Source organism: Centroberyx gerrardi, chromosome 24, assembly GCF_048128805.1.
Source record: "Centroberyx gerrardi isolate f3 chromosome 24, fCenGer3.hap1.cur.20231027, whole genome shotgun sequence".
NCBI classification, from domain to species: domain Eukaryota; kingdom Metazoa; phylum Chordata; class Actinopteri; order Beryciformes; family Berycidae; genus Centroberyx; species Centroberyx gerrardi.
The window spans coordinates 10,200,842-10,227,912 of record NC_136020.1 but is presented as its reverse complement, the minus strand read 5'-3'; the positions used below and the strand labels follow the sequence as shown (position 1 = coordinate 10,227,912).

The window sequence follows — 27,071 nt, the reverse complement described above, 5'->3', positions numbered from 1 at the left end:
AAGTGCAACCTAGGTTTGGATACAGACCATTTGTTATGTATATGAAATGTACCCATTATTGTAAGCAATAGTGAATATATTTATCAGTTACATGGTCAACAAAATAAATCATAATTCCAAAGCCATTCTGTGAAACATGTCCAATTTTCAAGTAGGGAGTGCGTATCTACCGGCTTTCTTGTATGACGCGAATGCAACATGAACCGAATGGTTTATTTTGGGATCGAATGCTCTGCAATCTATTTATAATGTCTGCCCAGAACACGTCATCACCACGCGTCCTTAAGGAAACCCATGCAGCCTGAAACGGCATGAGATTTGTAAACATTTCACTTTTCCACAACATAACTGAGTGAAATGGCACCAACAGATCAGAAAATGAAGAATAAAGAAAAGTTTACAGGGAAAGGAGGTAACTGGAAGAAATCCCAAAACAGGCCAGCGGGTGTCAACAAGAAGAGGAAATGGGTCCCAGAGCACAAAGTATTCGACGGCAGTATTAAGGAAGGTAGGGTTTGCTAGAACACAACCAACTAACGTTTCTCTGTAGTAACATTAGTCAGTCAATTGACTAGGGATGTTGTCACATTCAGCCCTCTAGAAACCACCTGCACGTAGAGAGAAAGACACTGGACTGTTTGACAGCTAATTATGGGACATAGCTCGTACGTGGGGACGTCACGCCATTGTCAGTTAAAAAATCTCGCAATTTAACCTGGTCTTCCTTCTAGGCAAAGATACATACCGGCTGGAACACGTTTTAAGTTATTTTATACAATATTAGGGTCTTCTGGTAAATTCGGCATACAATTGAGCCACCAAGCAGCACTTCATTTCAATACAATATCAACTTTTTTCAACGGAATTGGTTCACTCTACCGCCCTCTACTGTGTATTTTGGTGGAAGAAGATTCAATAACATTCTAAAATTTAAAATGTTATTAAAATAAGTGCTGCTAGGTGGATCTGATGCCCGCTCAGTGGCTCCTAACGATTTGTAAAAGGTCCTAGTTTACATGATGTTTGCCAACAAGTAAGGTCTGGTTTAGAGCGTTTGGAGTAACATTCTCTCCATACAGGAGACTACGGGAGGTATTAGGGCTAGATGGGACCTAGAACTCTCTGATATTTGATTGTGTGCGTTTTCCTCCCACCTGTCAGGTCAGGGGTTTGCTTTCAAGAGGAAGCAGAAAGTCCAGCATGAGTACAACAAGCTGCTGCGGAAGGAGAAGAGGAAGAACCCCGAGTCCAAAACGCTGTACAAGGAGGAGTATCCAGAACACCTCAGGCACCTGTACGTGGCCGAGGCCGCCAAACTGAAGAACGAGGCTTGGATGAACAGGGTGAACAGGAGTAAGCGGAGAATGAGAGGACATGAGGAGGAGAAGGCGGAAGACGGAGCTGGAGGTGATGCTGCCGCAGACCAGGCTGCAGCTGCAGATCCAGCAGCGGAGACTGGTGGAGCAGAGCAGGAAGGTTCTGCCTCTGGAAACCCTGAACCAACAGGGGCCAAGGAGGCAGAAAGGTAGCAGTACATACTGGACATGTAGACCCAAAACATACCACAGCTGTGCAGTACATTTTCAGCCACCATTTTGTCACCCGTGAGCAGTTTTCCCTAGATTTGTAGGATTTGGAGTGATAGACCCCATGTAAAAAATGGAGAAAGTCACTACTAGAATAAATATGCATGACAAATTGTGAAGCACAAACTAATTCTGGCTTAATAATGTCCCTCTCAGTCTCCCCATGAGCAACCGTATGAGGAAGAAAATGATGAAGAAGACATCCTACCAGAAGACTAGCGAGGAGTTTGAGAGGATCAAAGAAAAACGGAAAAATAAGAAAGAGGTGAAGTGTTTCGCCTACATCAGAAAATAAGGCTAATATTATTACTCTGTATCACAAATTGTGCTTTGCGTGACTCCAAGCCAAATTGTAGTCTGACCTGCTGTCATTATGTTTTTTTTTTTTTTATCCCAGGAGTACCTGAAGAGCAAGCAGCAAAGAGAGGAGGCCATCCAGAAGTACAAAGAGAAAAAGATGGAGACGTTTCAGATGCTGAGCAAAAAGACCAAGAAAGGACAACCCAACCTGAACCTGCAAATGGAATACCTGCTTCAGAAGATCCAGGGACCCGGGAAGTGACTCCAGGCCAGAGCTGCTGTGGGACAGTGAATACAGAAAGAGTGGAACTTGCCTATCTTTGGCCATTTTATTAAATACAAACTGTTTCAAATATGGTAGTGACAACTGTGCTGAAGTGCAGCAGGACTGTGTTGTCACTTGATCATTTAATTTAAGGAGTGCTTACAATGCATGGGCTGTATATAAATGAAGAGTCTTAGAGTTGGAGTGGTGATCTGACACTATTTTGCCTCTGAGCTCAAAGTGAAATGTTTGTGGTCATTTGACTTGATTCTTCAGTATACTGTTCCAGATAACTGTATGTTATTGCACATTTTGATCTCAGACCACAAGATGGCATCATAGCACCTCCAGAGATGGGAAAACTTTCTCTTGTAAGACATTAGTCTTTCTCCATATTAGGTCCATTTTTATCATGGAATGTATGATAATAAGTTGGCAATAAAATGCAATTATTTTCAAGTGCGAATCAAATACCAGTTTTTAGCCAATTGTCATCAAGCGGAGAACAATTACTCAATTTGACCAGAGAACAAATTTTCCTTAATATTAATACTGAAACTCTTAAAGATTGGATGAAATTGGTCATTTCCTTTCCTAATCCAACTCTCATTATCCCCAGATGCAAGCAGCCACTTGTTATGGATATTAAGGTCATAGCAGAATTAGTTGTACCATTATTATTCAAAATTATAGTGACCTTGGCTCCATTGTCGTCATAGTTACAGGCGATGCAAACATGTTGCATACGTGCAGCTTGCATAGAGAGAACTCACTCTGCAGCCTTCTCTCTCACTGTGCAGAGTGAAAAGCCCCAGGCCGCTGCCTCATGACATCACATGGTTGCAGAATGACTTCTCTAACGTTCATCTGTGAGGCAAGACTTCCTAAATAGAAAGCGTGATAGCTGCTCTGTTGATATTGAGAGAGGAAAAGGGTTCAGTTTCTTGTGGCTATCGTTTGTAAAAGGTAAGAACATCTTTCTGTTTGTTGTTTTTTTCGAACAACTGATGTGTAGCACACAGCAAAGTATGAGCATTTGATGATGTGGTAACTAATGTTAGTTACACTGAAATAGCCGCAGAACGGACTTGCTCAAGTTTTCTCAACTGTTGTACAGGTACGCCCAAGTTTTCAGTGAATGCCAGAAAGCTTTTATTTATCATACTTCTTAATAATTATAGAGGAGTAAAGTTGTTTACTTTTTGAGTAGTTAGGTTATACTGTGGAGCGTAAGATACATTCATACGGTCTATTGATAAGGGAATGTATTTTGTGTTCAAAGAGGAAGAAGCCCTTTGGAGACATTATAAGACATAAGTGTCAAGTTTTAAACTTTGAGTCAACTTTATATTCTTGTTAAAAATCAAATTGTTTTCATCTCACTACAAAGCCTGAGACCAATCTGTCACCCTCCCCTCCCACTACAGCAAAATGTTCAGCATCACAAGTGGTGAGTTGGTACATCTGACCACAAAACCACTTATCTGCATCTCATGTTGCACTTGGTGTCTGAAGCACAATGAGCGTATCTTTGACAAGACAAACTGAAGTGCAGTCACTCAATAGACATGTAACAAGTAGATACTTCAAAACCTGGTTTGAGTCATCGGGCCAATATGAAGTCGTGATGAAAACAAGAAACCGCTGAGAAAGAGCGGAAAAATACAACATCGAATTCGTGTGTGGCTGTGCCTCTTGAAATGGCCCTTGTGGTCTTGCAGGCATTACGCTGTCATGTGTTCTGTATGGCGGGGTATTAAGATAATCCTTTACACTATGTTTACATGCCATTCTCAGTTGCTTGTTCCTGGCTTATTAAGAAAAGGGAAGTACTATACCGCTGTAACAAGCACAGGAGTGTTGCATTAACTTTCTGATAACTTGTGTAACCAGACATTTTCCCATTAGCTTTCTCAAAAACACTCTCTTCTCATGTCAGTTTATTTGTAGATCCAACTTAAATGCTACATATATTTAGAGTGTTTCTCTCTGTCTAATAGGAGCCTGCAACACCAAACCAGCTTTGTTTACATTAACAAGCCACCGACTCATCTGTGGTCTCCTCATCTGATGCGGCTTCCTGTCTCTGTCGTCATGGTGACCGCGAGGGCCCTAACGCACTGGATACTGGGCCAGTGAGGGGGCCATGTCTGATTCCCCTCTGCACTGCCACTGAGTTACGCACTGCTTGCGCACCACAACTCTTTGAGTGTCCTTAAAGAGTCCCAGAGATGGAGGAGGAGAGCAGGGTGAACGGCTGCGCACTGAGCCCGGGCAGAAGGGGCTCGGACTGGGGCCGCATCGCCTTGCTGGACAAGACCAAGGAGTTCTTCCAGACCTGCGACGTGGAGGGCAAAGGCTTCATCACCCGCACCGATATGAGGGTCAGAGAGGGATGGCTGCGTGTGTGTGGCATGCGTGTGTGTGTATGTATGTGTGTGTTTACGAGGAGAGGGGATAGAGTGAGATGGGATAGGTGCAGGCCTAAGTCCCAAAGTCCAACTATCTTCTAGGAGTCTATGGATGGATATATTAGCTGAAAATTATATAAATTATGTAGACAGGGTTAGGGACATGAGTAGATAGTTGTTTTTTTATATATATACACTCATTTTTGATCAGTTGATGTCACTCTCATTCTTTCTCTCTCTTAACATGCATGGATACTCAAAGCAAATGCTCCAAACCTCTTTTATCTGCCGCATAATTTAGTGTCCTTTGGTGCTTTAATGACAGTGAGCGTCAGGCTCATGCTGTCATAGTTGTCTTTTTACTCTCCACTCTTGAGGGGTTTTTTTCACGGTGTATCACCTTTGTTAGAGACCCACTCCACCCACTGAAGCAGCCGCTGAAGTGGTGGAGTAGCACCATTGATGGCAATGTTTATGAATATAGGTTCAGCGGTGAGGGTTAGTCTCTTACTCACTCACACTCACACACACACACACACACATCCATTTCATTGGCTAAGAACACATGCATGAATAATGCACACGCACACATACACAAGTTCTTCAAAGCACTAACAATGTCCAAGCTGGGTGTTCAATTAATTAAGAGCAGGCCCTTTTGTTGCTGTTGTTTGTGTGGAGGGTTTCCAAGAAAAGGTCCATACAGCTGCACACAAAACAGCCTCTTCTAAAAAGAACAGATTTATGCCTGTTTACTCTCTGCAAGGTGTGCTGAAAGTACAAGTAATACTGAAATCATACATAGAATCATACAATCATACATCATAGACTTCACCCATTTGCCTTAAATATGTATATTTGCTATACAAAATGTATTTAGTTAAATGATAATGCCATAAAAGAAACTAGCAAAATGTAGTTTGTATACTTTTGGCATGAAGTCAGTGGAAATCCACCGTGAGATGGCTTCGTCTTTCTATTCTAACCCCCAATACACATCCATATTCCACTATGTGTCATGCTTTGTATGGCTGATAGATGGTGTGCAGACAAAGACGCAGCACTTTGCACAGTCCAGCTGAGTAGGGTGGTATTGAAACGTCCCGTCTGTGTGTGTTTATGTGTTCCTGGCAGAGGCTCCACAGAGAGCTGCCTCTGTCTGCAGAAGAGCTGGAGGATGTGTTTGACTCCCTGGATACAGACCGTACCGGTTACCTCACGCTGGAGGCATTCTCCTCTGGATTCAGTAGGTTCCCTGCCGTTCGATGTCTTTAGCTTGCATCACGCAGGTTGCTTTGATTTGAAGTTGTTAAGAGCTCACTGTCTATCAGACCTGTGTCAAATGGCATTTACAGAAAATTCCTAGCATTTATATTAACCTACTTGGGGTACCAGATCGGTGGAGTTGGTGCATCAGGATAATTCAGAGTTGTCAGTCAGAAAAGTATACTAAATCAATATCAAATAATATAAACTTTCTGGTACTGACTGTTTTCCTGGTACTCCAAAGAGGTTGGAACAAAAAGTGCTAAGAGTTATTTGGACTACTGTTTGAATACTGTGTCTATGGTTAAAGCACAACGAATACTCTGTGAGTAGCTTTGTGGTCCCCAGTGATTAAATTGATGAAATTGTTTGCCTGGAAACCATCGGTGTACTTTGACTGCTTGGGTTGAATTTGGCTCATAGCAGACTGTCAGAGTTTGGCTGTTGTTATTTTCATTTTAATTTTTACATAGCGCACATCACTTTCCTGCAGTATTTTTAGTATTATTCGTTTTTTTCAGTAGTTAACCAATATCTCCACAGTACAAGTGATACATGGGAAAGAGAGAAGTGTGACAATATGCCACATGAATAAAGATTAAAATCTGTTGAAAAATGACATTCAAAATCTAAAAATGGCCCCGTGGCTCCCTCCTGTGGGTGTGTCCTCAGGTCAGTTCCTGCGCGGCCGGAGGATCTCAGTGGCTGATGACCAAAGTCCGGCCCCTGGCTCCGGTCTGAGGGCCAAGGAAGCCCTGTACCAGAGCCAATGGGATGCCAAGCTGGCAGGAGGAGAAGACGACGAGGAGAAACACTTCTGCATGCTGCTGGATAGCCTGGGGGCCAACAACGTGTTTGAGGAGTGAGTCTCACCACTGCAAAACTGTGCATGTGCAGTCACTGAAGATCACAATATCAGAAAACATCTTTGTAGTCCTATGCATATAACATGCTACACACTGCACTCTCTCTCTCTCTTCTTCTTCTTCTTCTCCGCCATACACACTCTCTCCAGTTCAGGCGAGGTGCGCAGCCTGTGGGCCCAGCTGAGGAAGGACGAGCCTCACCTGCTGTCCAACTTTGAGGAGTTCCTGGCCAGGGTCACGTACCAGATCAAAGAGGCCCACCAGGAGAAGAAGGAGATGGAGAGCGCCCTCCAGAGGTGGGAGGACACACATGCACTCTCGACAAACAAACTAGATGAGCACCTACCAGTAGTGTTTCAGTCCTATGACCACTAACTTGAAGTGCCCGTTTGGATGTGGAGTGGAATGGGAAAGAAGGGATGGGAAAAGAAAGAAGGAAGGGTGAAAGGAAGGAGAGGAGAGAGGGAATAAGGAAGGAAGAAATTAACAAATGATCAGAAGACACAGAAGAATGGATGTAGAAAGTACATTCAGGGACGAAAGAAAGAAATGTGGATACAGTCTCAGCCATAAGTCCCTACTGCAGCGACGATGGGTCGGGACCCGCTTAACAATATTAACAGTGAGTGTGGAACCTGGGGCGAAAGGCTAAATATCTCAGTTGGGTCCCACACTTAAAGCGTTTAAGTACCTTTGCACCACAGAAACTAAATGTTCTTCTCTCTCATTAGCTACCTAAAGAAGCAGTGACATAATTGTGGGGTTGTGTGTGTTTATATTGCGGCCATATGCTGGGCCTGCAGCCTGAGAGTGTTTGCATGGACTTATCTGTAATTCTCTATAGAACAACTCCTTTATCCCTGTCAAATGACCACTAATCTTGAGGCGCACTCTGAAGTCTGACTGCCTTCCACTGGTGTGTGTATCCATTCATGTTATGCCTGACGAGACATGAAAAGTAGCCCAAATGATAATATATCTTGGTCAGTACATTTATTAGCTTTACTCCCACGATATGCACAGCAGCATGTTTGAAGATAATGTCAACTTGCAGATGTCTGTGTGTGTGTATATGTGTGTGTGTGTGTTGCTTGTTTATCCTACACACAGTGCTTTTCCCATGGCACTGCATGGTACTGTGTAACAGCTTGTTATTCCTCTACACCTTACTAATTGGATGTTTAGGTCTTAAGGTTGTCAGAGAGAGCGTAAATACCACTCGGTATGCTTTTGAATCTGAAGCTCAGTTGCTTTACTCTGTGTGTGCGTGTGTGTGTGTGTGTGTGTGTGTGTGTGTGTGTGTGTGTGTGTGTTTGTGTGTTCAAGGCAGCAATATTTACATCTGATTATGGATACAGACGGAAAAACACTCCTGTAAGCTCAACCTAGACAATAATGCCTTTCTGTTTCCAGACATTATGTCATATGTCTTTTTTTAGACACTTCCCCATTGACCAAATTAATTAACGTAATTGATTATCACTGTGCCTCATTACAGGAAGGCAGCAACACATGACAGCGAGATCCGTCGCTTATACGAGGAGATGGAGGCGCAGATCAAAAATGAGAAGGACAGGCTGCGACTTAAGGTACAAGCGCTCAAACCGGAACTAACCTCACCAAAGCACCACCTCCTCTAGCTGCACAGTGTCATTTTTTTAACAGCACAGACAGAAGGTCACAGGTTTGATCCCCAAAACAGCCGACATGTCCTTAAATCCTTAAACCTGTGACCTTTAACCTCTTCCTCTTCTGGCCGTCCAGGACTCTGAGCGTCTCCAGGTGCGCAGCCAGGACCTGGAGCACCAACTGTCCTCAAAGGAGAGAGAGCTGGAGCAGCTCTTCCAGAAGCAGAAAAGGGTGAGTGGAGATGGACAGTATCTCCCATGAATCTAATTGAATTACCACATCATACTGTAGTACACAGCGTAGAGACATTTACATTTAGACATCAAGCATTCCTTTGAAAACGATTGCTCTGTAGAACTCGTTTGTACATTCATGTATATTGATGTAAGAAAAGATGAGAAGAAGACATGAAAAGATAACACAAGACATCACAAGACACAGTGGATGGTATGGTTGTTGTGTTGTTATTGCTGGAGCATGAGATACAAAATAAATGTCTTTGCAAACAGCTAAAACATTAGACAGTAAAAACCAACACAATAAAATGTTAAAAACATGAAAACACAGGTCTATAACCCTGTATAAAAGTACAAGTCCACATGATGTCCATATACTGAAGTCAGAGTGTGTGTGCACTTTTGGGAAAGTGGGTGTTTGGCTATTGTTCCTCACCATAATCCCTAGTTAAGAAGTGCTGTGGAGTGGGGATTTAAAGAGCACTCATGCTTGTTCCTCTCACTGGAATATGTAAACTCACTCAGCACTCATACTGCATATTCGCTGTTGTGATTATCCCTCCTTCAGTTGGAGTTCCAGTGCAACGAGCTGAGCAGCGAGAAGCAGGAGAGCCGCGTGGAGAACGTCAAGCTGAAGATGACCAACGACGAGCTGTCCCGCGAGCTGGAGAGCACCATGCAGGAGCTGGCGCTGGCCCAGGAGCAGCTGGCCATGCTGCAGGAGCAGGCCACCCGGCTCCACCAGGAGAAGGAGATGTGGGTATACACACTCACTCACACACACACACACACATGTTTGTATTGCTATACTTCTGAGGGCCTACACCCTGTCACCCTTACTGATTCTAACCTTACCCTTAAACCCAAGCCGTAACCATAAAATAACCCCTTAAAGAAGTGAGGACTGGTAAAATGTCCTCACTTCCTAATTTTTTTTATCCTTGTGAGGACATTTGGTTTACAAGAACACACACACACACACACACACACTCACACACACACACACACACACACGTGTTTGTATTGCTATACTTCTGAGGGCCTACACCCTGTCACCCTTACTGATTCTAACCTTACCCTTAAACCCAAGCCGTAACCATAAAATAACCCCTTAAAGAAGTAGGGACTGGTAAAATGTCCTCACTTTGGAGGATTTTCCTCATTTTTTTTATCCTTTATCCAAATGTCCTCACTTTGGAGGATTTTCCTCATTTTTTTTATCCTTGTGAGGACATTTGGTTTACAAGAACACATACACACACACACACACACACACACACACAAACACATACACACACACATAAACACACATACATGTTCCACTTTCACTCACTTCTCATCACGTTCTCCCTTCCGCACTCACACAACACATTCATGATGCACCCACTCTCTTTCATACACCTTGCTACTTCAACACACACACACACACACACGCACACACATAAGCACACACCCCGATGTTTCTTTCTGAACAGTCTGTTGATGAAGGCTGAGACTTGAGTGTTTGTCTGCTGTCTCAGTCTTGAGTATGTGTCCTCTTGTGTTCCAGGGAAATGTACAGAGTAACTGAAGGACTGCAGAGAGAGAAACAGAGTCTCATGAAACAGCTTGACCTCCTCAGGTAAGACCAACATCCCATGAGCACATGTCAGACCTGGGTCATGGGTAGCAGTTGCGACTAATTCTTAGGATTTGTTTTAATCTGTTTGGCACGTCGGTGTTCCAGCTGGCAAACTTCACCAATCTGGCACCAAAGTTAAAAGGGTTTGCAAAGACTCAGGTCAGGCACATATGCAAACACACACAAAGATGTGCTATTTTTACAAATCTGTGTTTCTTTGCTTTTTCAATCTACCCAGAGAGATGAACAAACATTTAAAAGATGAGCGAGACATATGCTGTGGTGTGGTGAGTATACAATTTTATCTAAAATTGCATTGCACCAGTATCTGCAGTATCATGGCATTACCTGACTGATAAAATATCAATGTATCATCCCCTTTCTTCAAATCAGCCTCGAACCTCGCTCAGAAAGAAGCAGAAGCAGAGAGCGGGCCTAGCCAATTTATTCGATGATGCCAGCCAGCCAGCAAAAAGGTGATTCACTTATCTTCCAAATACTCTTAACATAAATCACCCCTGTCAGATTCATTCATGTGTGAAAAGATAAGACTTTCCTCCCTCATGATGTGACTAAAAAAATCATTACCATGTATTGGAGGAGGAAAAACAGAGGATATCAAAAGAGCCTGAGGCACGATAGTGGTGTACTTGATTTTTACAGCAATATTCTGATTTTTCAGATTACATTTTTTACATCATGTACAATCCACACAAACAACAATCAACTAAATTAACATTTTAGTTGAGGTAAGACTGAAATCAGATGGATTTTGGCATACTGTCAATCAGTTTGTCTCTTTGCATTTCAAAGCATTTGAGTGCCTAGACTCCAGATTTTCATCTCAGTCAAGTGAACTGACGATATATCCTCTGTTTCTCCTCTGTTTCCAAAGAGCCCCACTGCTGGTGGATGGGTCCTACCAGTCTCTGGAGGCCTTGCCTATAGAGCACCTTCAAATCGTGTTTGTTGCTTCCTCCTCCTGCAGCGAGGATGACACCACCACCACCTCCACCTCCACCTCCACCGCCAGGGCACCCGTGTGTCAACAACGCCCCGCAGCAAAGAAGAACTTCGGCTTAGCCAACGGCTACGCCAGCCCCGCTCCACCCAAGGCGCATGATGCGAAGACGAAAGCTAAAAAGCCGCCCGGCAAGATGGCCTCCGCTAAGAGGGTGACGGAGACAGACAGGGAGAGAGTGAAGGAGGCGGAGCTGGAAAGGAAGCCTGGGGTAGAGGAGGAGGTGTTGGACGCCCCACCGGATGGCTGGCCCCTCCGCCGGGTCATCTCCATCGAGGAGGACCACCTGCCCCACCTTCTCCACGGGGGGCCCCAGCCCCTGCTGCACCAGCTCAGTGAGGAGGAAGAGGACGAGGACGAGGAGGAGGAGGAGGAAGACGAAGCGCAGAGTGATCTCGAAGCAGGCGCTGTCATGGCAACAGAGCCCCCCGCCACCCCGCCCTCCAGTCACGTCCCGGTGTCAGCAGCACCCCCGTCGGCGAGGAAATCCCGCTTTACCAAAACGAAAAAGACCCCCATGTCTCCCAGAGGACAGCCTGTCGGCAAGGAGACCCAGCATGTACGTTCACAGCTCAGCCGCTTTACAGAGGCAAAAACTCCAGCTCTGACTCCACTAGGGCAACATTTGATTTCAGAAGCTACATTCTGAATGTAGAAGTATCAGTAATTAAATAAACCCGTGGTTATTAGCAGCTGAAGGGGAATTCATTCATACTATCTGATCTGAACATCTGAACCAAAACATGGCATTATCTGTGGGAAAAGAAGCGCATACAAGTTGACATAAAATACAGAGTCTCTCAGGTTGGGTGCAGGATCCAATAAACATCAAATTTAGTGAAGTCGTACCAGCACTCCCAGCAAATCCATCGTAGTTTATTGATAAAGCCAGCAGCACAAGACAAACGCGTTTCAGCTCTCTCAAAGATGGAGCTTAGATGGATTTGCTGGGAGCGCTGGTACGACTTCTCTAATGATTAAAGGCAATCTGATTCACATTCATTTCTTCATCTTTCTCTCTCTCTCTCTGTCTTGGCCTTTGCCTGTACTGTATCTCCATCAGAGGGCAATAGAAGGAGCAATGGCCGTTCCTGACCGTCTGTTCAAGGTGGTGCTGGTTGGCAACTCCAGTGTGGGCAAGACGTCACTGCTGCGCTCCTTCTGTGAGGGCCGTTTCCACCCCTCCACCTCCGCCACTGTGGGTGAGAATAAAGATGTTGTAATAATGTTGTGTGTGTGTGGATGTGGCATATATCTTGAGCATAAGGTGCATGGGCTGTATAACAAATTTGAAAGGTGCGTGTGTATGTATGTGTGTGTCTGTGTGTGGATGCTAACACAGAAGATCGGAGAGCGACTTAGCATCACATGAAAGGGCTTGTGAAGTCACACTGCCTGTCTCAGAGCCCCGGCACACATTGTACCGCAGATTATGTCACTTCTGATACATTTTTCTCCTCGCTTTCATCTTTCCCAATCCCCACTTGAGCCATGCGTGTTATCTCCGTTTTATTCCCCCCCACCTCTGACACGAGGCAAACACAGTCGGCATCACGCTTAGCTTTGCCCTCTAGTGGTCATTCATGGGTTTTACCTCAAAGCATCAGAGGAAAGAAGAAGAAAATATGCGAATGTAACTATAGTTTTTATCCTTCAAGCACTATTTATGCCACAAAACAAACACAAAACCTTCCAAAATATACAAATCATTGGTGGTAACTTGTTTATGTGGAACTTTGTTGTATCTTAACCAGGTATTGACTACAGTGTGAAGACTCTAACCCTGGACAACGCCCAGGTAGCCATGCAGCTTTGGGACACAGCAGGACAAGAGAGGTGAGACCAGTTATTTGTAGACTACAAACAATTCATTAGTCCCCATGTGAGAACAGGTCACTTCCACATGGCATTTCAATCCTGTCTAAAATCTAAAATTTAAATGTGTAATTGCCAGTTGACTTAGGCTAAGGTTGACTAAGAACACTTCATGTGCTCAAAATCAATAAAATAATCAATAGATGTAATTATCAGATTAATAATAAGACTTGCATACCCAGAGTCAGTCTATGAATGATTGTGTGCAGACAGGTTTTTGGACATAGTTTTGCAGCATTTTGCCAGTACCTCAGTCCCACAGCTGTGGACAGGACATCAGTCTTTTTGGTGTGATATCAATCAAGTTTCTGACTCATTGATTTGACACAGGTACCGCAGCATCACCAAGCAATTCTTTCGCAAGGCGGACGGCGTGGTGGTGATGTATGATGTCACGGTGGAGGAGAGCTTCAAGGCCGTGCGACCCTGGCTGGCCAATGTCCAGGTCTGACCTTTGAACCTAACATTAGGAAACAAACAAACTATGAAACTATGAAAACTATGAAACAAACACAGACTCTAAGGCTGTGGTTTTATTTATCAAGTGTTGACTCCTTGCTTTTATTTACTTTCTTACTTGTTTTCAGAGGTCTCACTCTGTCTTACTTTATGCATAGAAAAATCTGCGTCTTTCATCTTAAGTCTTCAAAGAGTTTCTTTGTATTACCACTTGTATTGTTGCATCAGTCTGCTAAATTACAAATGCAATTTGAGAATACATAGTCTCCACTATGCATCACGTGACTGATCACTGCCTCATTGGTATTCATGACATTTTAAATATTCATAGATTAACAATGGACTTTAATGCTCATTACAATATTTCAGCAGAATATGAATCTGCCCTTTGCCCTTTATTTTCCCAGGAGGACGCAGGAGAAGGCATCCCCATCCTCCTGCTGGGCAACAAAATGGACATGGATGGAGACAGGGAGGTGTCCTTCAAAGAAGCTGAGCTACTGGCTGATGTGGGTTTGAATTCAAAGCTCACGGATAACTGATGCTGAATGTTTTTTTCTCTTGAAGTACTTTTGTATTTTATTCCAGGTTTCCACTCAAAAAGATGATTACAACTGCCATGAAGCAGTTCCATTTCTATTAATAATGTTTTCCTTTAACAAAAGATGATCATAATGCAATTGAAGCCATTGAAGCCTGTTCTCGATCCAGAGCAAGCCTTTCTAATTGTGATATGAACTCAAACCAAAGATGCGATTATCTGCAGTTCTGCTCATGACCACCAGTGTGTCTGACTTTACTTTGCGTGTGTATCCTGTGTAGGAACACAAGGTGATGTTCTATGAGGTCAGTGCCTACACCGGCAACAACGTAACAGAGTCCCTGACTCACCTGGCCAGGTAAGAACAAGACTGTGCCAATAAACTAAATTTATAGATGTGGCCTATGACAAAAATGTAGGCAAGGAAACTGAAGATCCAAGACCTTTTCCATAGTGAGGAATGGATCTCCTGTTTTAGCATCTTTGGCTCATGCAGTGTTCTCTCTCTCTCTCTTTCTCTTTCTCTCTCTCTCTCTCTCTCTCTCTCTCTCTCTCCTCAGAGTGTTAAAGGAGCAGGAGGACAGGGTGAGAGATACAACTATCATACTCAGCGCTCAGCCCATAAGGAAGAAAGCCTGCTGCAAGTAAAGACACGCTGACAGACAAAGCGTGGTAGAACTCTGGGAGAACCTACACTCACTGTACTGGGTTTGGAACTAGAAAACCGAGGACACGAGTGAAATCATACCGTCACTTTTGGACATTGGATTTGCAACGGCTGAAGACAACAATGAAAGCATTGTTGGACTTTGGGTTTCTCTGACACTAGAGAGACCTTATCGTGGATTGAAATTGTGTCTTTCAACAGGTGGTCTTACTTTTGGCCTGGAAATACATAATGAAGGCAACATGAAGTTGGCCTAAATTTGTAACTCATGCCAGGATTGCATTGCCCATGTGGAAATTAAAACCACTGTGAAGTTTAAATAACAAGGCTGAAATCAGGTAGCTAAGTAAGGTGATGCACCATTCCCTCTCTGTAAATAATGCTGTGTTAACATTTAGGAAATCACAGTAGTGCTGTCAATAAGCTTTAAAATAAAAATATATTCTGTATTATAATTAGGATTTCATTTTGATAGTCTTTCACCCAGAAAAGAATTTGAAACATATGAAAAAAAATCTTTTAAGTGTATGATTATAGCTTTTCATCAATGAACATTATCTTTCAAGTCTCTATTTCTCTCTATTTAACTCGTGTAGAACATTTGAATGTAATCATCTTTTTAGTTGAAACTAATACTGAAATAAATTAATCAACTTGGAATTCATTAAAATGGCAGTTTTAAATGAAAATCACAAGTGAGAAAAATGTGAGTTCTTTACTTCGTAATTCTTTGTTATTTTATTCATCATCTTGTTGATCTTTCGCCGTCATCCTGTGTGTTCATTCGATTTCCAAAACAAAATGGTATATGACATATTGCATTTGTTACCGTTCTGAGGCATTGTTCTATTTAACTCTGGCACCAAAGTACAGTAGTTCTGAATAATCTTCAATTAAAGTAATAAATAAAATCACGTCACACCTTTCTGAAAACAACGGGAAACAAAAACGTTCACATGCAAATAATAAATAATAGAAAAAAAACACTCAATGAATTACTGTAGACTGTATCCAAATATACAGGGTAAATCTTCAAATGACTTAAGGAAAAACACTGAATGACTGTGCTGTAACCCTCTTAGCAATGCTCTTCAATTTGCTTCGTCTACAATATAAACGCTCATCTTTTCTTTGTTCCACTCAAAATAATTAAAATCAGAAACTAGTGAGGAAAAAAACTCAAGTTCATTTAGGATATTACATTCAACGACGTGCCCAAGGCAATCAAGTTGGTACAGATGATGGCACTATTGCTCATAGTTAACTTGTTTATTCTGATGACATCGCTTAGGTGCTGGCATGATGGAATCCAATCAGATGCGTCCGGTCGCCCTCGCCGGCCAATCGGAGCGCTTCTCGCAGAGCCTGTTGCCCTCCCCCTCCCTAGCTGTGTCCAGAGGGGCTGAGGGTGGGTCCACATCGTAGCCACGTCGTTCCTAGCGCATTTTATAGTCGTGGGAAATGGCTGTCTCGCATAGCTGTCCTTTAAAGTCCAGCTCCAGGGTGAACTCCAGGTCGCGCTGCAAAAGATGAAATAACAACTGAGGGGATTTAACGGCAAAATGCGCTTTCAAGTTGTTTCATTCTATGCTGGGGAGCCTCTTCTGCCGGTCTTATCTTACCACGTTCTTCTCATTGGGCCGGACTGCAATGCTGCCAAAGATCTCCTCTCCCTTCTTGACGGTTAAGTAGTCCTCCAGGTAAAACACCGTCTGCTTCCAGTGTGTGCTGGGGGCGTCTGGAGCTGGGGTGGAGGAGAGGAGGAGGGAAGAGAAAGGGAGGAATACACATGCAGGGCCAAGAGGACAACAGGAAAAGGAATGAGACGAGGAGACAATGGAGGGGAGGAAGAGGGGATGTTAATGGAAGGAAAGAATAAGGGGAAAAGAGCAGGGAATGGGGAAAGCGGTAACAGAGGAGATGAGGGGAGCATGGGAAGAAAATGAAGGGGAAAAGGTTGTGGATGAGCAGAGAGGCTGAGTGAAAAAGAAGTACCGTAAATCTAGAACTTGAGTGCCAGGATTCAATTCCAGGCCTGGTCTGACACTTGGGTACGCTGAATTTATATAATTTACGAAATGGAACCGTTTTGATTGGCTCTTAGCTGCCTTTGGGCGCGTTAACATGAAAGAAACGTACGAAAAAAGCGGTGAAATCGGCTCGCCCAGTGGGAGAAAGATAGCGGCTGATGGGAGAGAACTCCTTCAGTGATGCTCAGCCTCAGGCCCAATAGACACAGCCAAACATAGAACCTCCTCTACACAATATTATGTAAGCAGTAAGCGCCGGGTGCTTGAATGTATTAACATAAGCTTACATAACAGCTTAGTCACCGTCTCCGTGATAGGAGTTCTCGACGCCATGTTGCCAGAACTGACTGGTGATTCCGTCGGTGCAAACGCTGGGGTGGCCCGTGCCGCACCGCCAGAGTGTAGCCGAGAGCTAAGCTGTTGACGCTCTGATTTAATAGACAATGATCAGCCACGATGCTAACATATGCTCAAAGACTTCAGAAGGAATTTGGGATCCGCTTGCTGCTGTAGGGGTGGGCAGGGCCAGGAGGGGAAAACCGGATTACGACAAAGAAGAGGTCGCCCTCTTGACGCGCTTGGTTTATTCTCTACTCTTTTCCTTGCACTTTTCGGATGTCGTTTGTAGTCAAAGCATAGGGTTAGGGGAGGCACGAGCACTCATAACATCTACAAAGGTCATAGCTGAAAACTATCTATGACTCTATGTGTTCCCTCACCGGTGGAGAAGCCGGTCTTCTTGTGACACTTGGTGAATTCGATGTTGAAGTAGGTGACCAGGGCGTGGACGTAATCGTTCCTCTGGACCTGCAGGCAGAAGGCTGAGGTGAAGGACAGGTCCTCTGGTTTCACGGTGTAGATGTCCACTTCCTATAGGGCAAAGGGTAAAGCGTCCCAGGAGATGGCATGTTAGAGAAATCCACTTGTTTGTGGAGACAGCATTGTGGAGTCCGCCACTGTTTTTCAATCCCTGTATTTACAATGTTGTGTCGGAATAGTGCAAGCATAGAAACAGACACACAAGTCCCCCCCCCCCCCCCCCCCCAATCATGCACACACACACACACACACACACACACACACACACACACACATATATATGTATATATAGATAAGAATCTTATTTCAATCTATCTTTGATTATTCATGATGATTATTGAGTGTGTGTGCATGTGTGTGTGTGTGCGTGTGTGTGAAAGCCCACAGGTTGAATCATGCCAGGCAAACGAAGCCTGCTCACAGTACACATGCTGTGTGGGTGTCCTTCATCAAGTCTACAAGGGAGGGTGTGTGTGTGACTGTGTGTGTGTGTGTGTGTGTGTGTGTGAGTGAACGGAGTGTCTGTGAGTCTATGTGTGCTTGCTCGTGTCTATATCGAGCATTGATAAATATGACCGCAAATGTAAGTATCACATACTGAGGTGTTACCTGTTAGGCATCATAACGGGCCCAGAATATGTGTGGAGCAGCTGTGTCTCTGCTCTGCATGCAAATCGGGGAGTATTCAGAGGACGGGGAGGATTTTACTGTGCGACCTGTTAATCTCGCCCCGGCCCATTGGGCTACAGATAGCTCGGCCATGTGGCATCAGCGTGACAGATTGTGATTTAACACCTCCGTCCTTTCCAATGATTCCAGGCCAATGTCATATACAGCAAATTGTGGGAGGGGAAAAAAAAAAACGAAAGTCGCTATTGGAGTGCCTTTGTAATTTCAATGTGTGAGTTATGAGTGTCAGCTTGAATTATGGGTGGCGTTGAGTGGCTGGCGGAGGGAAGGGGTGGATTGGCCCTGCATGCATGTGAAAGAGAGACTGTGAGCGAGTGGATGGATGGATGGATGGATGGATGGTGAATTAGCAGAGGACCAGATAAGTCACTAGAAACCACCATCCAACCTAACGAGTACCCAACCCCGAACACAAAAGCAGGGCAGTGCTTATTGAAGTGGTGGAGAGTCCATTTCATTTCCACTGATGATTCCCGTGTGACATTTCCCCCTCACACACACACACACACACACACACACACACAGAGAATGACAAGAGGAGAGAAGTCCCTATTCGCTCAGACTGGTGAGGCCTGACGGCGTACAAATCAGCGAAAGTGACAGAGGAGGAAGGGCAAGATAAGAGTGAGCGATTAAGAAGAAAAGAGTGAGAAATGAGGGAATGATTACAAAATGGATATGAGAGAGGAGCGGGTGAGAAGAATGAAGATACGGGATAATCGAATTGGAGAGCGAAACAGAGAAGGAAGAACGACACGGAGCGCAGACAAAGGGCACTGAGAGAAAAAAAAGCAATGGAAAGAGAGAGAGAGAAAGAGAAAGAGCGAAAAGCTGTGGTCCGCTTGAATGCCGTTCTCTGTTCATTTGTGTGATGAAAAGACAAGCCGCTGTTGTATCTTCAAGCATGGAAACAGACTCACGGAGTATCACAGCTCTCCAGAAACCTCTATTATGTGCTAGAAAATGGGCTCAGCAGAAAGGCTATATTCAGAGGCTTGGTGATTGATTACTATCTCGGACTGTTTTTAGGATCCATGTGTGACTGTGCACAAAGGATTAAAGATTTCCTTGCTTGGGCATGTACCTCAAACACAGATCTCTTTCTTTCGAGGCATGAAACAGCATGGTATGAAAGACAAAATAGACGTGGTTGGTGGGTACACATTCATGCATGTACTTGCACACACACACACACACATACACACTAACCTTTAGGAGGCAGGAGTTTGTCACCAACTGCTTGGGATCGACCACATCCACCAAAGGCTCTCTGATGGCCACATTACGAATGCAGCTCATGTCAAAGCCGTACACGTTTTCCCACCCTGTGGACACACACACACACACACACACACAAACACATACAGCGCAACACCCACTTGAATACGCACGCACATGGCATGCCTTTCATGTGGAGCTATCTTTATTTCAGCGTTTTCATACGCAGCAAAAGTCTCTGTTCTCTCTGCTGCTGCCAAGCTGTCAGTACAAAAAGGTAGCGGAGAAAATAAACCAGAGAGCTCTTAACCCTGCCAGAAAGAACACCCCCCCCCCCCCCCCCCCGCCGCCCCCCCTCTGCTCACTCTCTCTGTGTCTATCCAGCCCCTATCTGGAGAGAGACAAGACCTCCTGAAATAGACTCCGGCCTCCTCCGCCCCCTCCGCCGTGTCTGGCAGCCTTTCATTATAACACATCTCCTCCTTCACTTTGGGCTGAAAGCGGACCAAGCAGGCTTTCCCTCCATCCCTCCCTCCCCCGTTCCCTCTGTGTCCATCCATGCCGCCTTCGTGTTGCTCTGTCACTGGGCCAAACCGCTAGGGCCGTGTGATGAGGAGGTGGGATATGCCACCAACGCACAGACAAGCTAAAAACGACAGCGCGAGGGTTTGGCTGCACTCTATTCCTTTGAGTTTGTTTGTGTGAAAGTGTGTGTGTGTGTGTGTGTGTGTGTGTGTGTGTGTGTGTGTGTGTAGATGTAATGGAATTCAGGAGGTGAATTGAACTCATCCTTCTAGTATAAATGCATAGAGTAGAGCTCATAGAGTAGGTTGGACAGTGGGAGTTATTTACATTGGTGCCTTGAGCCTTAACTCCAACTCTCCAGCTGTGATTGCTATTGGAACATGTGGAGTGAGTTTAGAGGAGTCATGTATTGCATATATATGTATAAATGCACCTCACTTTTTTTTTTTTCAATGTGCGAATGCATATACTGTATGTATATGTGTATTTGTATTGCTTGTACTATTTCCATTGTTCAAGTTTTGCTTTTATGTGAAGCACATTGGGTTTCCCTGTGTAGGAAATGTGCTATATAAATAAACTTTTACTTACTTATTACTTACTGGTAGAAATACGATTCTACATGTAACTTAAGTGAGTGTTTGATTTCACTTGATCTGTGCTGGGGTTATTAATTATGCACATTTCAAAGACAGAGAGAGAGAGAGAGAGAGAGAGAGAGAGACAGAGAGAGAGAGAGGAGAATACATAAAACAGAAAGCAATGACTTTGAATTGTAAAAAAAAAAAAAAAAAAAACCAACAGCTCCCCCATAGTTACTCACAGTGTATCTTGAAGTCCTTGTACTGCCTGTCCTCTATGGCCACCACATAGAGCGCTGCTCTGTCAGGGAACATCAGGCCTCCAGGTTTCTGAGCACAAGAAAGGCTTCAGATATCAATGCATACACACATACACACACACACAAAGGCCATCTCCATTGTTCGCACACCTGGCGTGTAACGTAAGATCACAAGTGCCAAGTTTAAAACCTGCAGGCAGTTGCTGAGGTGAGAAACCAGATCATGTGTGTATGACCTCAGCATCTGGGCGGCAGACACACACACGCACATCCTCTACTGGTGTGTTTAGGCGGTCCTTCCAGCCACACACACACACACACACACACACCTCCGACCGACCCCACCCATCATACCAGCCACTTGTCCCTGGCGAAGATGACGGTGTTGAGCATGGACTCGTAGAAGAGGCAGTAGCCCATCCACTCAGAGATGATAATGTCCACCTTCTCCACAGGCAGCTCCACCTCCTCCACCTTGCCCTTGAAGATGGTGATGACTGCAGGAGGGGGACAAAACAGCAGGCGACAAATTACTCCATGACACCTTTACCACATTCATGCAAATCGGACAGTGCCTCTGCTCTCAGATGACATTGTTTTTATGCCCTGGGATTGTTGTAAATTTGCACAGTGTAATTGCTGCGTTCATGCATGTTTTATGTGTTCTCTTTTACAGAGCAAGGGCAAACTTGAATTAATGTCTCAACGTTTTATGCTTGCATTATGATTTTCTGATGTCCTGCACCCTAAGCTTTTCATTATGTATGTAAGTAAAGCTGAATTTTCTCTTTTTTGATGAACATTTTCTAAACTTGATGGATCGTAGGAGGTCATGCGACGTCTTTCCAGTGTATGATGAGGGTTTTATTGGCTCACATTGGGCTACATAATTATATTATTTTCATTGTGTAAGAAAACATTTTCTCTGGTTTTAGACACTGACTTTCCTTTTTATTTCTTTAGCCTGCTCTTCTCTATCATACATAAACATTCTAGGGGGACAGGAATATTTGTTACATATACTATCATTGGGGTTTTAATTCTTGCACTCCTTACTGTTCATTGCTTATAATGTTGACGATCTAGGAATTGACACTTATTGTACTGTTGCACTCATTGTAAGTCACTATGAATAACACCATCAGCTAAATGCCTGAAATGTAAATGTAACAGATGAAACAAAAAGAATCTAATGCCAAACATTCGGGTTATGATACCCATCATCTGTTGCCAGTTCTCCATCTGTGAATCTGAAGGTGGTGTTTTACAATGGTAATCAGCGCCACCGAGGGAATGTTGATTGATGGCAGAGATTATAGTTATTTAGCATCAGAGGCGAGCTGCCAGTTAACCATCAGAACTGTGACTGATATTGTGAGGTGTGACGGTAATGATGGAAATATGCTGATTTTTCGCGCTACTTCTCACCCAGATGTCTCTGTCCCACTGTTTTACAATCATCTAGACAGATAGATAGATATTCTATGCCACTCATCTTCCTCACCAGTAACCAGTTTGATCTGTATCCCATTCTAGTTTTCACCCTGCTTTCTGAACAGGCAGCATCCTGTTAAATATGCTCTGTGGAATTACTCACATGAAGGTGAAGGAGAATCAGTAGTACTTACCATTGTGTAGGTGATTAGACTTGATAATCTTCTCTGAATATTCTGATATGCTTGAACATTCAATCTGTAGGCACAAGGACAACCATAGATCTGATTACAGTGTGTTCTGAACCTAAAGAGAGGGGAAGTGGTCATGTCGCCCCTTGGTGGCTCAAAACTCGGTGAATCCTCCATAGGAAATTCAATATAAAATTATATTACAACGCGCACTGGATGAAATGTGACCCATATTTAGTTTCCATTTCAACGTAATTTATTTATTACGGCTGCATGCTGACAGCTGAAAGCTTAAATTTAAACTGGAAGGTTTATTGCGATGAATATTATTGTCCACATCGTTTATAACCTTATCTTTTCATAAAAGACTGTTTTAATGATGTTAATATTTCATGAAAAATTATATGTACTCCTCACTGGGGAAAAGAGTGATGGTGTTCTCAGGAATGAACATGACCAGCAGGGGCGCTAGCTGCCACTTTCCCTCCCCATATACAGCAGGTTAACCTTTAGGGTAATATTGGAAGGTCAAATTTAATCAAACCTCTGCTAATCCATCTAAACACTAATGTCCCTGGCCTCTCATCTCAGATGCTCTAATGTCTGTGCCGCATGATAACTAATTCAGAATTTTGCTCTCCCATCCATAAGTGTAATACAGTATATGAATCATGCGTAACTGCGGGGGCTGCTGCCGGTAATCTATTAGTTGTAAATGGGACTTGCAGCCATGCACTAAAGGGAGCCAGCTGTTTCTTTTGCCTCTGCATGTATGTGTGTGTGTGTGTGTGTGTATGAGTGTGTGACTTTCTGCATGAAAGAGTAGCAATTTCTGGACAGAAACCACAAGACTGGCCGTCAAGAAGAATTCTACAAAGGGATGATTTCAAGACAGTTCTGATACGTTAGCTTATAATTGGCGCAGAAATGATGCTACTTGTTTCAAATGTTGGGGAGAGAGGAGCTGGAACAGTAAACCTGAGTGTGTATGTGTGTGCGTGCGTGTGTGCACGTGTGTTCTTGATTATCTGCCTCGTGTGTTTCTGTGAAACACTGTCTGAGCAGGAGAAGGAAAGGCTATGGATGAGAGATAATGAGACAGCCGAGCCAGATACACTATTTCATTTGGCCGCTGAATGGGTGCAAGGCTTTTTTTTCTTTCAACAAGATTAAAAAAAAAAAAAAGCAGAGACTGTTGGATGATTGTAGATAAGAATGGAAACTCTGCTGTGTTTGTATATGTTCAGTGTGGATCTGTCTGTCTGTGTGTCTGGGAGACCAACCCTCACCCCGTACACGTGTTTGGCACCAGCGTTGGCAGCGAACATAGACAGGATACCCGTGCCGCTGCCCACGTCCAAGACGATCTTATCCTTGAACACGTGCTTGTTGTGGTACATGGCATTCCGGTAGGTCAGAGTCCGCACCTCGTCTTTCAGCATCTCCTGTTCCAATTGGAAAAAAAATGGGAGAAATAGTTTGGATGTGGAACTGAAACCTGCAGTAATGCACCACATATAAACCAGTATTAATGCTATGTTGAACTGCAAGTATGATTCATACCAAATGCTCACATGAATAAATAATACACATACAACGTTACATAATAAACATACAACTGTGTATGACAGAGGTGGGCGGTGGACTCATATCTTCCTCAGCATGTGAATACATAATATTTTATTCAGAGCAAATAAGAATGCATGGTATAAAGAACTAGGAAAGGCAGTATTTAGGCCAAAAGCCTCTGTGACAGCCGCAGAGCCTCTTGAAATAGACAGGACTACAACACAAAGCCTTTGGGGACCGACTGATACCCATCTCCCTGAGCCCATTCACACATCCCACTTTCTTCCCTTCTTTCTTTGCGCTCGTCTAATCAGGACACTCTCTTTGTCTGGAAGCAGACAAAAACCTGACCCACATACTAAATATGGACATTAGTTAAAAGGTCTATATGTCCCCAAACTTTTCCAGTTTTACCCCAAGACACGCACACACACACACACACACACACACACACACATAGATCAAGGTCATTAACTGGGGTATAGCTCTGCAATTTTATATAGCAGTTCCCTGTAGAGCGTTGTAAAGGTAGGGCACGGATCGTATTCCTTTTTGGAGTAGTATGGACTGGTATTGGAAAAGAACTGTGTATACCCAGCAGATGCTTGGTTATGGTGCTATAGTTGGTGAAGGAAAAGCATCCTCTTTGCTGAACTAGAAGGCACTCGGAGAGTACAAGCCTCCGCCAACGCAGAACAATTCTCCAACTTGCTATTACACCCAAAGACATATTTTGCTATCACTTAAATTTCATGTTAAAATGATTTATTGACCCAGCAAACTTCCTACTACCTCCATTAGTTTAATAGTTATGGCTAAAAAAAAGATCATCGCTTAATGCCAGAAATCCCAGATCTGGATCACCACCAAAATCTAATCAGTTGTTCTTTAGCCCAAGGCCGATCTGTCCACCAAATTTAATGGAAATCTGTTCATAGGTTTTTGAGATATTCTGCTGACAGACAGACAGACAAGCTAACTGGGGCGAACACAACCTCCTTGGCAGAGGTAATGAGCATCAGTATCTAAGATAGGAAAAGATCTGGTGTCGTTCTCTTACTTCGGCCTTACCCGAGCTACACCTTGTCTGCCCGCCTACCTCATGGATGCCAAAGTGGGCGTAGGAGTCGAAGTAGTAGTCCCGTGATGTCATTTCCTCCGGGCTGATGAACTTGGCTATTTTGCCTCGACCGGGGCAGGTGGGCAGCGCTGCTACATGAGGCGTGTGGGGGACGCAGGGCACGTGGTGGGTAGGCACTGGTTTAGGCATCGGGGAGGGCTGGGCAGACTGAGAGAGGGGGGAAGTGACAGGCTGCTGCCGCTTTAAGGGGAGAGGAAAGAAAGAAAGAAAGAAAGGGAGAGAGTAATTCAGAAAAATTACAGACAAGAAGGAAACCAAAAAGCAAACGATTAGTGAGGATTGTGTTGCAAGGGAGGCAATTTTTACAATGACACTGCAACTATTCTGAGTGAGTGGATTCATTCAGAAGCTCGCCTATAGGTTACTGTGCAGCTGGCTGAGACCAAATTAATGTGGGCGAGAGCCATCAGATAGTAGCCGGTCAATAATTCCTTAAAATATATAGCTTTGGTCTTAGCACAGGCACAAGACTCGCTACAGTAGTGCTACAGACAGAGAAGAGCCGGTAAAGGATGCAGGTTCCATTTCAGCACCAAGGACAGCGGACATAGCGGTCCAACCGTGAAGCCGAGCACTTAACCTCAGTGCAAATCTTCTCCATGCAATATCAGTATTGTCAGAATATGATGCAATCACAGCAGTCTAATTAGATCATCCACAAAAAATGCATCGGATTAGGAAATGCACTTTTTTTTTTTTTTTTTTGCTTGCACGCCATCAGTGCAACACTGACTCTAAATGTGATCATGATGATGATGCTGACCGCAAACGAAACAAAGATTGCAAATTAAACATCATATTCAAATCAAATGACTTGTCATCACACACAAAAAAATAAGCAGACTGACACTGTCCCGGTCCCATCATTACCGGGTGCAGGACATCACGAGGACCTTACCTCCGAGCTGTCCGCCTCCGCCATCTTCCTCCGTAGCAGCAAACAACGCGACGAATGCCTCAGTCCCATGAGAGCCGGCGAGATTTACAACTCCTGAGAGGGGGGAAATCTTAAGTCTTAATGATAAGGTGCAAATATAATCAGACTATATAAACCACTGAATATATTGCAAGGGATTATAGTCATAATAAGAAATTGTTGTAACGTTGGGTATTACAATTTCGACCTTATTAAACCCATTCCCCCAAAAAAGTTGTTGCATGGATTTGTGCGAGGTGAAACGTCCAGTAATCCATACTGTAAAATGGGACACAGGTTGTTTTGGTGTTACTGAGGGTGACAGAGTAGCCTGTTAGATAGAGACCGTCCTGTGACTGAAATGCAGTAGGTTCGATCCCTGCATCAGTCAATGTGTCCATCAATAACCGGGTGCCCCGTCCAAGTGTCCTTGAGCAAGACACTGAACCTCTACCGGCTTACTCATGTCAGCTAAATGCAAATGAATAATCTACTGTAAGGGTCATCCACAACCAAAAAATGCCACTCCGGTCCCCGTTGCGCACTGAAAACAAATACGCACTCACTCCACACACAAAAAATGCTTCTTCTCTGCTACTTCACCCTCCTGGCAACAGTTGACATCGCTCAGCATTAGGATTCACAAGTGGTAGACCATGGTAAAGTCACATATCCTCACACCTTATTTTAGGATATGTGCGCAGAAAAGAAAATCTCCTCTGGAAAGGCTGCGCTGTCCTTTGCGTAATTCCGACACGTTTCCCAGTGAGAAAGTTAAAAAAAGGACTCAAACTGTAGATGTCCACTGCCGTTTGACACGAGCCCCTCGGATGACATGAACGGAATCGTGATAAAAAACATTTAAAAAAAAAAGAAAAAAAAAAGCCCGTCCTAAATCTCTGCTTCCCACACGCCAGATGCCTCCTCACACCTACCCACCAGACTTTCCCACAA

The 27,071-nt window shown here is 43.9% G+C and overlaps 3 protein-coding genes across 6 annotated transcripts; 2 read left to right on the top strand and 1 right to left on the bottom strand.

Annotated features, from left to right (window-relative positions):
- The first annotated feature begins 249 nt into the window (after positions 1-249).
- ccdc59 (coiled-coil domain containing 59) lies at positions 250-2,610 on the top strand. The gene is made up of 4 exons (XM_071905639.2): positions 250-508; positions 1,162-1,525; positions 1,743-1,851; positions 1,984-2,610. The coding sequence occupies exons 1-4, from the start codon at positions 358-360 to the stop codon at positions 2,146-2,148; spliced, it is 789 nt and encodes a 262-aa protein (XP_071761740.2). The 5' UTR covers positions 250-357; the 3' UTR covers positions 2,149-2,610.
- Positions 2,611-2,953: 343 nt separating this feature from the next.
- On the top strand, positions 2,954-15,302 carry cracr2ab (calcium release activated channel regulator 2Ab). Of its 2 annotated transcripts, XM_071905638.2 has the most exons (18): positions 2,954-3,117; positions 4,152-4,535; positions 5,697-5,808; positions 6,501-6,690; positions 6,844-6,990; positions 8,193-8,283; positions 8,459-8,554; positions 9,128-9,315; positions 10,109-10,180; positions 10,419-10,467; positions 10,574-10,656; positions 11,076-11,760; positions 12,265-12,403; positions 12,956-13,037; positions 13,407-13,521; positions 13,943-14,044; positions 14,358-14,434; positions 14,637-15,302. In XM_071905638.2, the coding sequence occupies exons 2-18, from the start codon at positions 4,383-4,385 to the stop codon at positions 14,722-14,724; spliced, it is 2,469 nt and encodes an 822-aa protein (XP_071761739.1). In that variant the 5' UTR covers positions 2,954-3,117; positions 4,152-4,382; the 3' UTR covers positions 14,725-15,302. The 2 variants fall into 2 exon arrangements, with proteins under 2 accessions (XP_071761739.1, XP_078138255.1); XM_078282129.1 differs by lacking the exons at positions 2,954-3,117; positions 4,152-4,535; positions 5,697-5,808 and having other exon boundaries at positions 6,579-6,690; positions 11,169-11,760.
- Positions 15,303-15,834: 532 nt separating this feature from the next.
- Positions 15,835-26,177, bottom strand: prmt8b (protein arginine methyltransferase 8b). 3 transcript variants are annotated; one of them, XM_071905592.2, is made up of 10 exons: positions 26,100-26,177; positions 25,160-25,375; positions 23,781-23,936; positions 22,495-22,558; positions 21,221-21,363; positions 20,849-20,936; positions 19,492-19,607; positions 17,493-17,643; positions 16,366-16,487; positions 15,835-16,263 (listed from the first exon to the last, which is right to left on the bottom strand). In XM_071905592.2, the coding sequence occupies exons 1-10, from the start codon at positions 26,166-26,168 to the stop codon at positions 16,180-16,182; spliced, it is 1,209 nt and encodes a 402-aa protein (XP_071761693.1). In that variant the 5' UTR covers positions 26,169-26,177; the 3' UTR covers positions 15,835-16,179. The 3 variants fall into 3 exon arrangements, with proteins under 3 accessions (XP_071761693.1, XP_071761690.1, XP_071761692.1); XM_071905589.2 differs by having other exon boundaries at positions 25,160-25,381; positions 26,100-26,168; XM_071905591.2 differs by having other exon boundaries at positions 26,115-26,168.
- Between the last annotated feature and the right edge of the window lie 894 nt (positions 26,178-27,071).